Below are 13,543 nucleotides of genomic sequence, written 5' to 3' on the forward strand. Positions count from 1 at the left end.
TGGGTGTTTGCAAGGGGAGTGTATGGTATCAGATTCCTATAAATTTTACATTATGAAGCTACCTAATATTTAAGTGTTTTAAAAAATCAGAAAATGGAACTTTGCAGGGTGCATTTTGTCACTCTAATCGTGTTTCCCTGACAGACACATGAGGACTATTGAAACTCTAAGGAAGGAAAGAGAAAAAAGGCTGCAAAGATACCAAAGAAGCCAAAGTCTGAGTCCTCAAAAGCATTTGAGTCTGTTGCAGACGCTGGATGCAAGTCAGAGGGATCTAGATCTCCCCAGCAGACGCCGAGAATATCTGCAACAACTGAGAAGAGATGTGGTGGAAAATACCAGGTAGGGCATTAGAAACCTCTCTTTTGGCCTGACGTACATTAACAGTGTTCACAATGGGTGCACGTTAATGGTTCTTACATCTGAGACTTCTGTGGCAGAAGAATTCTTCTCAATGCAGAAGTGTTCACCTTCAGGAAAGAAAGTGCTTTCAGGAAAAGAAATGTGCCAGATTTTAGAAAACATTCATTAAAATCTTCTGTCTAGTTTATTTCAGTCCTTAACAAATGTCTAAATTATTTTATATGTACAATGTATGGGGACAGCCAAGTATTCAGTCTTGACTCATTGTAGACCAATCTGTCTTCTTCAGTAACTTAAAAGCCACATGAAATAGTTAAGTTTCACGTTAAATATCAAAAAAGTTCTGCAACCCTTCACCATTTAGAACTTGAGTTTTTCATCCCCCACCACATCCCCTAAATGACTTTCACTTCCTTTACAGTAGGTCAGGAGACAGTTATTTTCCCAACACAATTATTTTGCGTGTGATATGCCAAAGAGGTAACCTTAGATCATATGGAGAGCTGACTTAGAAACCAGTGCAATCTCTGGAGTAATCTCAGTGATAAACCGGGCTTGCAATCTGAATAATTTTCCCAGGTTAATGTCCATGCAGCCTTTAGTGAGCAAAGAGAAACTTTTTGGAGGCTAATGTGGTGGGTTTTAATTGCTTTTCTGGCAAATTTTCCTGTTGTGTGTTGAAAGATGATTTTCTCCTGGTATTTTGTCAGGTGACTCTTAAGTGTGAAACTTATGTGTTTTCCCCCACTTACCTATCCTTACAGAGTTCAAGAACCAAAAAGAAGCAGCATTCAGCATCCTTCAGACATTGAACTGTTGCTCCAAGACTACCAGCGGGCACGAGAGGAAACCAAAACTGAAATTGCACGAGCTAGGGACAAACTTCGGGAGAGAGCTGAGCAAGAAAAAAGGCGTATACGGGAACAAATATTTTCTCAGTTACAGAAGGTGAGCATTACAGAGGAAACCGTTATGCATTATTCACATCAATGCATTTTTTTAAAAGAAATTTTTCTGTGGCTAAGTAATTCTCCTGTTTGATACACATCAGCGTAAAAAACCCAAAGAATTAAATGCAAATTTGTGCTTAAAAAAAATTTCAGTAATACTGAACTGATACTGTTGGTGCTTCTCAACTACATCTTCCTGAAGCCACATTTTATGTACAAGAAACTCCTAATGCTTTCTCATTGGATTGAGTTTACACAGCCATCCTGTGGGGTATCTGCCTAGTCTATGGAAGAGTTTTCCATATTTCAGTATGTACTTAACCACAAAGGTCTTTGTTGTTGTTGTTGGTTTTTGGTTTCTCTTTTTAGATTCTCTTCTGCGTATTTGTCCCATACTTTTGTTTTTTTCTTCTGCACTTTGTTACCCATCTTGCACAGTTCAAGTGTGTGCATTTTTCTCCCAGATGCAAGGATGATACCTCCTTAGGATGTGTCTGTTCTGCCCAGTTCTGACTATACTTTCATACGATAACTTTTCCACTGCCCGACAATGCAGCTTCGATCGTAGCTGCAGACCTCCTCTCCTTATACGTGTGTATCTGGTGCGAAATGTGAACACTCATTTCATTGCTCTGCACCCTTTTAAGGCACCTCGAATTCAGGCATCTCCACTGGGTGACTGGATCTTACCACATCTGCTGCCATATTTTTCTTGTGAAATGTAGACGTATTTCACCCGAGTTGGAAAACCAAACTGAAAACTGCTCTTGAAAGTATAAATAATCTTGAAGTTCTCAGTATTTTCTTATGTAATTTTTATTTTATCTTCTGGGCTGGCATTCGGTAGTTGCATTGCTTAAAGTAAAATCTTCAGTCTTTAACAACTACATTTGACCAGCAAGTTAAGTCGGGCTACTCAAGAAGTAGGCAAAGAGCAACAAACGGGACTGGAAAGAGATCTTTTTTTAAACTTCTTTTTCCCCTTAAAAACATCCTAGCATTGGTTTGATAGCCTGGACTCTCGTATGTGAAGAGCAACACAGCAGAAGCTGCGTTTTCCCTGACTGCCACGTTTTACAGGGCGATTCGCTCTATGGCTTATATAATCTCAGTTTTTCAAACGAACCTGCTTATTTAAGGCTTTCTGTATGGTAATAGCTTTTGTCCTATCAACACGCCTTGAAAGAAACTGGGCTTCTTTAAATTATTCCTCTTTCATCTTTCAGTGCTGTTATCATTGATTTGACTAGCTGTTGTACAAGGTAAGTGTTGTGTGTTTGTAATACTGTGATACCTATTACAGGAAGAAGCAAGGCTGAAGACTCTTGCAAGTACAAGCACTTTGTGTACAGACTCCAGCCTCAGCCTCTCATCTGGCCCAACATCTGGTTACAACAGCAGTAATACTGCTACGTATACTACAAGTAACCTCAGCAGCCAGGAAGGACAGGTGAGAAACAACTGGTCTGTGAGACCAATGTCTCCTGACGCTTCAACAATAACAGAGAAATAATGTAAGAACAAAAACCTTTTCTGAGATGGTTCGTATTCTGTCACAGCTATCAAGCAGGACAAGTTTGTGTCACTAGAACACAGAGGGGTGGCATGGGGCAGAGAAAGCATTACCATGTAATTGCAAAGGACGGTGACACTTTTCTGAGTGGTCTGTGGTTTTTTTTAAACTCATAGATAAAAACCAGATAGTGTTACTATTGTCAGTAATGCCACTATCTGCCAAATATTTTAGAAACAACAAGCCTTTTCTTGTGATAAACCAGAATCTGATATTCTCAGTGTGCCTCCCTCAATGATGCATACATTGACTTAAGAGTTTGTGTGTGTGAACATGAACTTTCCTGAAGTTACTTTTTCGAGTATGTACCTGTGTTAGCTCCTCACACTTGGTTTGCTAAATTTCCTCAGTCAAGGTATCGTTTCATAACCAGGGGAAAGGCACAGGAGTTACCTTAGATAAAGAGAAGCTTCCAACCTTCTAAGGCAGATTTGCTACGAATATTCCACTTGTTATGTAACACAATTTATTTTTCCCAGTTCACACCAAAAGCTCCCACTTCTGCTCTTTCTTAAATCAGGTTTCTTCTGGAAGCGTTTTGCTTTCAAGAGATAGACGAGGTCGTTCAGCTGTTAGAAATAGTCAGCTTTATGCGTTAGAGCAACTACAGAAGGATTCAACATTTGGTAAGTAAAACATATGTCTGCTTATGTTTGAGTTGTATCCCAAAGCCTAATGACATTTGTCATTTATGCAAATCAAAATCTAATTTGATTCTAGGTATTTTGAGGAAGTCCCTACCATTATATGACATCAGAAAAATACTGTCAACCAGTAGCGAGAGCTTGCTTAGAATTTCTTGAAAAAGTAAATGGTGATTTGGTGCCTCTGAAGTTGGTCTTTTGATGTGGTAACATCAAAGTACAGCATTCTGAGAGAATATGAGCATAATGCTTTGAATGAACCAAGGAAGCGTGGGGGGCTAAAGCTGCAACGACTATAGGGATTGTACATGCAAGTTCTTACTTTAATCCTCAAGACTGACATTGCCTATTCTTTAGGTTATTTTATTAGCTTATACGTGGTAATAACGGTTAAACTTGAGTATTGCAAGATGTAACTGCAGTGTAATTACCAATACACAGATTGTCTAGACAAGGGATGTTACTAGTCCTTCACCAGGATCAGGTGGATTGGGTGCTCCAATGGAGGGTTTAAGTCGCTACAACTGCAGAGTAGCAGTGGGTTTCCTTTTTATTTTTTTGTATTCCCCTATGGCTTTTTTGTTTCCTGCAGAAGCCAGCAGAATTCAGCCACCCCTTCCTTCTAGTAGCATCAGCTGTAGGTTCACTCATGGATTAACTATTTCTGTCAGCTCCTCTTCAACAAAAGGATACCAGGATTTATCCAAACATATCTTGGCTAATGCTACCACTGAGGTAAGTAAATAAGCACAGTTTTCACTTATTCCTATACCTCCTCCTGGAAGTTGTAGCAAAAACAGGTGGGACAAGCCTTCTTGTTGTAGGCTGCCAATTTGTCAGTTACCTATTTGTCCATTAGAGAGAGACACACTGAGCAATTTTAAATGGCAGGGGAAAGTGAGCCAGGCTGCAGCAGTGACTGTGGCATGTTAGCTGTAAGGTTTGAGTGAAGCTGGTGAAACTGCTGAACACCTTCACTGTCCAAGAATTCCTACAGCACAGGTTTTACGTATCTGTGTGTGACAAGATGTGAGCGTGTAGTTAGAAAGCATGCCAACTTCTTATTTCAGATCAGGTAGAATCGCTTCAACATCATTTGGAGATACACGCTCCCCCCATCTTCCATTGTCTCACAACAGTTTAGGTTACTGTACAGGCTTTTATATATATTTATATATGTACACTCCTTCAGCAGAGAATATGACAGGCAAGTCTGGCTGTTAATACTTGCTAAGGATTACCAGCACTGTAAAACTATTTGTGGTAAAGCCAGCTTAGTAGTTTTGAGTAGAAGATTGTGTAGCAGCATGTAAAAGCTGAACACAATTTATAGTTTATACAACTTTCTCTTACCTGTACATTTGTCATTGTTTTCTAAGGTAATGGCAGCATGCTCTCATAACCTGAGGAATCTCTACACATGCCAAGCAGCAGCTGGTTGGAAGTAAGTTTATGGCAGGTCTTTATAATGGGAGGCCTTAGGTACTTGGCCCTCTTGTATGCTAATATCTTTCATTTGTCTTTGACAGATATCAATGTACAGAAAAAGAGGTACTGGTTTACTACAAAGTCTTCCCTTCAGCAACAAGGCACGGGTTTCTGGGAGCAGGAGTGATAGAGAGGCCTCTTCCCTATGTGTGGGGACTAGTGAGAGATCCTGGCAAAAGGCATCTGTACGACAGAACTATCAACACAGCTCGAATACACAAGAAGGTAACCAGCCATATTCAGCTGGGTGAGTATCAACACAAATGACTGGCCACAATTATCATTTTGTACTTTCTCAGCTCAGGTTGTCAGCCAGGAAGAAATTTAGAGGCATCTTATTTCATTTCTTCAGGTTTGAATAAACAATTTCATTATTTAATATGGGAACTTCAGTTTTGCAAGACTTTTCCAAAGTAAGGATCATATTAAACACATCTCGCTGCAGAAGTACAGCTAGAGACAGTGGTTTGAAAGTCAAAATTAATTTTAAGTGGCTTGAAAAAGCATCTTAATGACACATTATAGCATCTTAACTAGAGCTTTGCTCTTAGGCAACAAGAAGTCAAAATAAAATATTCATGTGGATTTAAGGGCTGGGGGAAAATTGTGGTAAGTTCAAGTTGTCAAAGTCTAATTCCTTTTTTTGTTTTTGGGTGTTTTTCCACAGTATATTTAGTGACCAATACCTCTCTCTGTTACCTAAAGCAACCCCGGGATTTCTGCTGCATTACTGTAGAAGCCAAAGAGGTAAACTGAACATTCTCTCTGAAGCACAGAGGAGTAATTGTTCTGAACTCATGGTTCAAGGACAAAAGAGAGAAGTAAGGAAAGTCCAGGCTCATATTTCCAGGAGTGACAGTGTAGGAGGAAGAACAGCCATGCTGACATGACACTAGTCAGTTATGTATAAAACCCTCTTGTGAATGACAGTTGTCAACCAAGTCCCATTAGGCAGTAACACAAGCGTTACACAGTATATTCTGGTTACAGACACGCAAGATTATGACAAAAAGAATTACTTAATACATAACATAAGAAATAGTTTCTTATTAAAAGGCCTTTTTAAGTAATATGAGAAATATGCCTCATAGCAAACAAAGAAAACATTACTGTATGCATAACCATTTTTTCAAGTTGTCATCTTCACACTTTGCAGGAGAACTTGTCTGTCTTGGCTATTCAGTCTGTCTATGACGCATCCATGCCTCACCCTTGTAAAGAAGTGGTGAGAGGGGAGATTTTGCCAAGTGCTTGGATACTGGAACCTGATGTAGTGAATGGAAGAGATATCACCAGAGTTATTTACATGGCACAGGTAAGATTTTGCTCTATGTCCAACAGTGAATGCAAAAAGCTGTTACACATAACAACACTTAAGAGCTGGTAAGTAACAAAAACTATAATCCTTAGGCTGTGTTCTGTGGTATTTACAAAGTGACCATAGAGGTCACCTCCACTTCACACTGTTATCTAGCATGAAATACAGTAATGCAGAGAGAATCTTACTAGGACTGTGCTTAAGCGCATGATCCCAAGTTTTTCCAGCATCTAAAGCTGCTCCCTTGGATACCAAGACTCTTCTGTAAAGGTTTATTAGCAATTTTAGTATATGTTGGGTTTTCACATGGTGAGCCAGTATGGAGAGTCTTGTTTGCATTTTCACCTTGCTGTGGACACAGGAAGTCCACCTCAGGTTATACTATTTTCAAAATGCATGGAAATAGGTGTTGTTAAGTCTTTTGTATCTGTTAAGTGTGAAGAATTAATGACTTCAGTCAGAAAGAGAAGTCAAGATTAGGATTCCAGTTAAGAATAAGAAAATCCTGCCATCCATTTATTTACAGTCTTATCTGAAAAGTAGGGTCTCTTTGAGACAGTGGTACCAAATACTTAAGAATGTCCAGAAGAGAATACCATAATGTGTATAATTTATTTTAAAGTGCTCATCTGAGAGCTAAATGGCATTAGTCTTTTCAACTTATTATATAAAATAAAAATATTATCTTTAAATTATAGGAATTACTATATGCATTTTACAGTGCATATGTGTAATGTATACGCATTTTAAAATTTTATATGCATTTTATATTGCATGTTAGTATATGCATGTACATTTTCAGTAACACTGTATCTGTCTCAAACGAGTAGTGTTTAAGCTCAAACTCAAAAGCAGTGTGGGTCATACCTGCTGAAAGTAACTTCAAATAGCAATGCTTTGAATGTCTATGCAGTATTGGGAAGGAAAAGATACAAACCACACAGTAATGATAGCATTTGGGCGTAAACTACTTTTGTGCTTAACACCAACTTGCAACGTCAGAGCTATTCCAGGCTGGATAAGTGTTTTGTTCAAAATCAGGTACAAACCCCAACATGCAGCCTTTCTTCTAATTCCTGCAGGTGGATCTTGGTGCCCCGGCTATCCCCGCAAGGCTCCTGAGCTCCATTGCTAAGCGACAGCCTCTGGTGATTGCTCGACTGGCACACTTTCTTGCTAGTTAGTATTTGGGTACAAAACTGGACACTTAACAGCAGCTGAAAGTTCAGAGAGAGACACAAGCATCTGAAAGGGTAATGTAAAATGCTGGCTCCTAAGACAGTCACAATCAAGCCTCACTTGAGGAGCCTAACTGCTAATGTTGCACTATACAAAAGTATAGTTAGAAAAAAGGATCATTTATTTTAGCCAACACTGCTCGGAATAAACCCAGCAAGTTTTATGGGGATCCTGTCCTCCTGGAGACAGCTGTGGAAAACCTCCATGGACCAACAGGAAGGTGTGCTGGCTCTATAAAGAGCAGAGGAAGAGACTTTGCTTTACAATAGCCAGCATCTTACATGCAGAAGTGTATTATTTAATTTCTGTTTCCAAGGAGCTTCAAAGATCAACTTCTTTCAAAAAGTTTAGGCAACAGTGAGAAAAAGGCAATGGAAGCAGTGAAATGCACCACAAACGGAAAAGTACACGTATGGCTTGAGACCTTTTACAAGCTCTTGAGTAGAGCTGCAAAGCCACTTTCTAATGTTGAGATAAAAGTATCAAAGGCAGAATTCCTAACAGTGTAGATAAATCATTTAACTTAGCTAGCTGGCTATACTTCCCCTTGAGAAGGGAAGTTAAAACAGCACGATATCCACTAGTCATCCTACACCCTGGATAGATTTTCCTCACGTAATTGGCTGACTACTTGCAGCCGGTATAAGGTATATCAGATTGCCACTACACTATGCAGCATTAGTGGAAACCACCACACCTCAGGACACAGTTTTACTGCACTGCAGAATTAGGTGCTTTGAAATAAAGAAACCAAACTGACAGTTGTAAACAGTGACACTTTGTCATTAATAGGGAGTAGTACTGAGTAATCAGCTTGTTTCTAGAATTTAAATCCTGCAAATAAGAGTAGCTCCAGCATTTTTCCACAGTGGCTTTTCCTGTCAGCCCTCCTATACTTTTACCCAAATGCATTAAGAGTTGAAAATCTAGCCTGGTCATAGGCTTGTCACACCTCTTTGTTCATAACCTGACCAGCTGTCTCACTACAGCGCATACAGACTCTTCCCATTCAATTACCTCATAGTATTTCTGTTGAACTTAGTCCATCCTGCTGTCAGGCTTTACATGTTTGTTCGACACACTCCCTAGTTCAGTCACACATTCCTAAAATTAAACAAAAACACAACCAACTCAAATATCTGAATAACATCATTTAGTTCTTCAGCACAACAGTAAAGAATCACTTTAGATACCTTATCTAAGCAATAAAAGCTGCTACGATATGCTTTCTTTAGCTCAAAAAAGCCCACATTGTTCAAGAAGCTGTTGCACTTTAAATTTGTCAAGTGAGAGATGTGTATTCAAGCATCCACCTTACGAGAGTCAGCATCTGCTACTTTATACACACAGTTACTTTCAGTAAAAGATGCATTTTCCCAGCATACGTGACATTAGCTGCACTTCCCACCTTTGAGTTCAAGAGCCAAGATGTACTTTTACTATATCTTTGCACAGGTGTAATTTTGGCTCTCAGCTTCTATGTTACTTCCTGTTATTAATATATTAAGTTTTAAAATAAAAAATAATATTTAAGAAAAGAGCAGGTTTGAGACATACCAGCCCAAGGCTTTTTTTCCACTCCCTAAACTATACCAGGTAGGATAACAAAACTTTTCACTTACAAATTTGCTTCATTTTCTCTTTAGATGGTCATGGTTACAATCTTAACACTAGTATATATTACCGTTCTCTTTCTTTTGGTGAGGCTCAGCCTTTTCTTAAAAGCCTGCCAAACTGAGTCATAGCACAGTTCACTCACTTCATGTATCACGCATCTTCCATAGCCCCTCAAAGGAAATGGGGCAACCCATCACAAAGTTTTCTGCAACCAAGCGAAAAGACAGATTTGCAACCTGTCATACAGTCCCCACCTTTTGGTGGAAACCAAGAAAGGAAGAGTGAACAAGGTAGTACACCAAAGCCCTAGGAAAAAATTAGCAGAAACAGCAGCACAGTGCATTGGCTTTGTCCCCAGTGCTGCTTCCATGGATTTCCAGAGGAGGTAGGGGAGGTCTTAATACAATCCACAAAAGATTTGCTCAGTGCTTCACTTTTTTTCCCTTTTATTTTGGACATGGCACTAGTGATAAAGCAGTTTTTGTAGGAAAAACATCTAGGGGGACTCCTGTTGATCAATGATGCCAGTGCCTATGAAGGATAATGTCTTATTGTACAGTGCATCAGATGTTTATTTTTATATATGCATAAGATTTTTTTCTATGTTTACAAATTAAGTTATTTATATATGCTTGTTTTGAAGCGGTTTATATGCTATCAAAGCTAAGTTTTATTTTTATCGGTATTGAATTAATGTAACTTTTTTTTTAATACAACCTTCAATTGATACTAAAAAGCCTATTTATATGAATGTTTTCTTTTGCAAATATAACATTTTATGGTACCTGTTAATGTACGGCATTGGTTTGTTTGGAAGGAAGAAATAAAAACCCAGCAGATACCTAATTTATTAATCTACAACGGGCAAAATCCAACTTCCTGTAAGTTACTGCTGAGCAGTAGATGATCAAACCAATTGTATTGTACCACCTACTGTTGCATCTCTGCTCTTAATCAAGATTGCTATTTTCATATCCACAATAAATGGTATTTTCTACACAAGAAAATGTGCCCCACGTTATTTTGCTCCAGCTAAGATACCCATCTATAGAACTATGCTGGGTGGAGAAATAACAAAGGCTAGCTTATGATAAAGTACGTAGGTCTCCTACTTACCTGATGAGGAATGTGCATGGAACGTGAATTTGCGGCACAAGTTCAAGAAGCCAGTCACTGCTTAAATTTGGTTTCTGTGACACAGTACCTTGTCCAAGCAAAAGGCTTTTTTTGTTTTCTTTTGAAACGAGGCACTGGCTGAAGCTTCTTCCTGAGTCCAGTGACACAACTCCTCTAACCTGCACATCCAGAAGGAAGTTAGTATAATGCCATTTTTCCTCATTTTCTTTTAAGAGTTGTGAGTTTGCAGTAGGAAAGACTGACAGAAGGCAGGCCACACACTCTGACCTAGCTTGCTGTGAGCTCTCTTCTCCCTACTGCTCTCCTCCTTGCAGCACCTCTGGCACTACAGCTAGAGGCAGCGCACAGGGAACAGGTACAATGCTTGAAGCACTCACACAGAGAGGAGTCTACCACCCCAGTGGGACTGCAGAGAGTCATGCATCCTCCTGAGAGCAGTCCCACTGCTGAGCATCCCTAGGCAGAAAACAGCGTGCTGTGCAATTGTTCCTAAGGTTTAGTTACAAAGCCGGTGTCTGGCTTTACAGAGCAACCAAGGCTGAGCACCATGAGATGCCCAGGAACTAGAATAACTGCACTGAGACATAAGAACATGGAAACAGAGGTGTTCCTTACCTGCTGGTTCCCACTGGAGAACTGCCTGCCTTCTGCCCCACAGGGCACAACTATGCTCTCTGGACATAGCAAACTGCTCCTGGGGCTTGGTCACCTTTTAAATAAAAATTTCCAAGCATGTTGTATTAGAGAAAGATAATTCAGGTAAGTTGATTTCATGAAAACAGCTATGGCCATGGTATCTATGCAAACAGTTTTAGAATACCCAAATAAAGTCAGTTCCAGAGCCAAGAGCACCTTTTTAAACATCAGGGATTCCAGCTTCTTCCCCCTTCCACCATCCCCCCCCCTTATATAACAAAATAGTTACATTTCAGTGTAAGCAAAGCAGCAGCAGGCCAGACAGGAGAGATCACTATACTTTTTCTGCCCTGTACACTTTGTGGCAAGGCACCTTTTTGTACTTCACCGCAGTACAAAGAGGTTATATATCAACAGCTTGAACACAAAACAGGACGCTTACTTACTTAAACAAGTTTATTAGGACAAACAACAACTTCAAATGAGATCTGCAGCAAAATGTCACATGATACTCAGCCTCAGGGAGCAGGTATGGTTAAGATACAGTGTACTTGCTATTTCAATTTGTATTACCATGTCCTTGCTGCATAGACAGCATGCCTACTCCTAGTGACCCTCTGCTTCAAGCACATCAGAAGAAACCCCCTAAAATAAGGCACACAGATGGAACATGCCAAATCTTTCAATGCAGTGCTTAGTAACCAAGTCAAGAAGAATCTCGATACAGTTCAGACATTGATGTTCCTCTATGGTTTCTCTCTCCGTAGCAGATGTATTTTAACAGAAGCCACAGTTCTACCTCATTAGGTCTGCTTGTTTGTGTTTTTTCTTAAATCACCAAGATGTTACCTTTTCTCACCTTATACAAGGAAGAGGTAAGTTAATTAGCAAGCTAAAAAGCCCTGGGCTTCACTTTGTCCAGATGTTCCTACATAACACAGTATTTGCTCTCTGAAAAAAACCCTGCACTAATAGAACACTGCTAGACAAAAGGAAATAATATCCTCACTGCTACAGGGGGCAAAAAAAAAAAAAAAAAATCCCATGAGACAGCTATTGAGCACCTAATCATACTCTGCTAGCCACCAGCAGTCCCTACCACAAATCCCAGTTTAAGGAAATACTTGGGGGGGGGGGGGGCAGTGGGGGAGGGGAGCTGGCGGTCACACCCTTGGTGATGATCTATCCACAAGGGCTGAAAACACCTACTGTCCTCCAAGAAAAGGATTCCTTTCAAAACCAGGTCTCCAGGGGACATCACAGTGCTTTTTCACTACTTTGTCTGCTCTTCCAGGCTGTAGTTTTCTTGCTGCAGCACTTCCTGTCCGATAAAACCCAAACTCAAGGCAAGAAGGATTATTAAAAACAGTGAATAGCAGCCAGATGCCATTTATGTTCACATACTATAAAAGTGTCTTAAAAATACTGTCTTCAGTAAAAAATATAAACAGATTGTTTTCTCCCTTATTTCTATTAAAAACCCAAGGAAATTACAAGTTCTGTTTCCAACAAGAGATGGAAAAACACTTAAGCGTCTACATCCTTTAAGAATAATGCCATCAATGTTCTGGTGTACATATTTAATATGGTTTAACTTTTAAAATGAGTCTTAAAAAAATTAAAATCAAACCTTTGAAATTGAGCTTACAATGAAAAATAAATATAGGCTCATCTCCATGTCATACAGGTTCACCTTTTCCCTCCCCCAACACTACAGTCTTTGTTAAAAGACAGCGTGAGAAATCACATTAAGTTAAGAGAAGAGACACAGCCACCAGGAAACCGTCTCTCTGATCACAAAGTAACTTGTCCGCTTGAATCGATTCCTGGGTTTGGTCACAGCCTGTTGCTGCACAAATACAAAAAGTGTCTACGAGTCTAAAAAATGGCTGTTCTGAGCCACAATCAAGGTGCTTAAAGGACTTTTGACTTGGAGATCCATTTGCTGATGTAAATCCTTCAGCATAGTCACCACGGCAAAATGTCCATGAACAGAAAGAGCAGTGCAGGTTTTGCACAAAGTGACCTCTTATCTGCAGTATGCTCCCAGCAAAGAGCTCACAATGCATTCAGAAACACTAAAAATTCCATTTGCATCTTCATTAGTAATTTTTGTCCACAGAGAGTCCACCTCCACTAACTTTGTGCTGTCACGGTACCTAGAGGTTGTCTGGTTGGCTCACAAGAGTTAGTTCTGGGCTCTTCTATACGATGTTCTGACAGAAATATTCTGGACAGCATTTCCAGTTCTTTTAAGAAATCCTGTAACAAACAGATAGAAACCAGAGAACCCTTATTAACAAATGTCAACAAAGAAAGAGGCTTACTTAATTTTTCGAGTAAAGAACTTTACAAGGTTAAACATGTTGTTGATGGTTTTCCAGTGCAGAAACCTAGACAAGCTACAAAACTGATTGCAAAGGTGAATGCCTGTAGGTCTACATGTTCAGTCTCTCCCCTCTAATCCCCGCACCCTTCTCGGAAAAGATCATTGCCACAGTTTAAATGGTCAAACATCTCCAATACGCAAGCGCTCACCAGCCTTGAAATACTGTCCATCTTTAGCAAGGAAGTTGGG

The 13,543-nt window shown here is 39.7% G+C and overlaps 2 protein-coding genes across 3 annotated transcripts in view; one reads left to right on the forward strand and one right to left on the reverse strand.

Moving 5' to 3' along the window:
* Nucleotides 1–7,592, forward strand: part of STARD9 (StAR related lipid transfer domain containing 9) — a 121,478-nt gene extending 113,886 nt beyond the window's left edge. The window contains exons 25-34 of the mRNA XM_052782216.1: nucleotides 145–342; nucleotides 1,128–1,311; nucleotides 2,617–2,763; nucleotides 3,407–3,512; nucleotides 4,123–4,265; nucleotides 4,910–4,974; nucleotides 5,060–5,265; nucleotides 5,686–5,765; nucleotides 6,175–6,333; nucleotides 7,419–7,592. Coding sequence (XP_052638176.1) covers nucleotides 145–342; nucleotides 1,128–1,311; nucleotides 2,617–2,763; nucleotides 3,407–3,512; nucleotides 4,123–4,265; nucleotides 4,910–4,974; nucleotides 5,060–5,265; nucleotides 5,686–5,765; nucleotides 6,175–6,333; nucleotides 7,419–7,520 — 1,390 coding nt within the window. The 3' untranslated portion in view covers nucleotides 7,521–7,592. The remainder of the gene's footprint in view (nucleotides 1–144; nucleotides 343–1,127; nucleotides 1,312–2,616; nucleotides 2,764–3,406; nucleotides 3,513–4,122; nucleotides 4,266–4,909; nucleotides 4,975–5,059; nucleotides 5,266–5,685; nucleotides 5,766–6,174; nucleotides 6,334–7,418) is intronic.
* A 3,044-nt stretch (nucleotides 7,593–10,636) lies between these two features.
* Nucleotides 10,637–13,543, reverse strand: part of CDAN1 (codanin 1) — a 35,100-nt gene continuing 32,193 nt past the window's right edge. The window contains exons 28-29 of one of the 2 annotated variants that reach the window (XR_008234436.1): nucleotides 12,175–13,227; nucleotides 10,637–11,038 (exon numbers count right to left, since the gene is read on the reverse strand). Coding sequence is in view for 1 of the 2 variants with exons in the window: in XM_052782217.1 (XP_052638177.1) it covers nucleotides 13,102–13,227 (126 nt within the window). In the remaining variant the exon portion in view is untranslated. Of the gene's footprint in view, nucleotides 11,039–11,407; nucleotides 13,228–13,543 lie in introns of those variants that run through there. The other variant, XM_052782217.1, reaches the window with a different exon arrangement.

This window comes from Harpia harpyja, chromosome 3, assembly GCF_026419915.1.
Source record: "Harpia harpyja isolate bHarHar1 chromosome 3, bHarHar1 primary haplotype, whole genome shotgun sequence".
Classification (NCBI taxonomy): Eukaryota; Metazoa; Chordata; class Aves; order Accipitriformes; family Accipitridae; genus Harpia; species Harpia harpyja.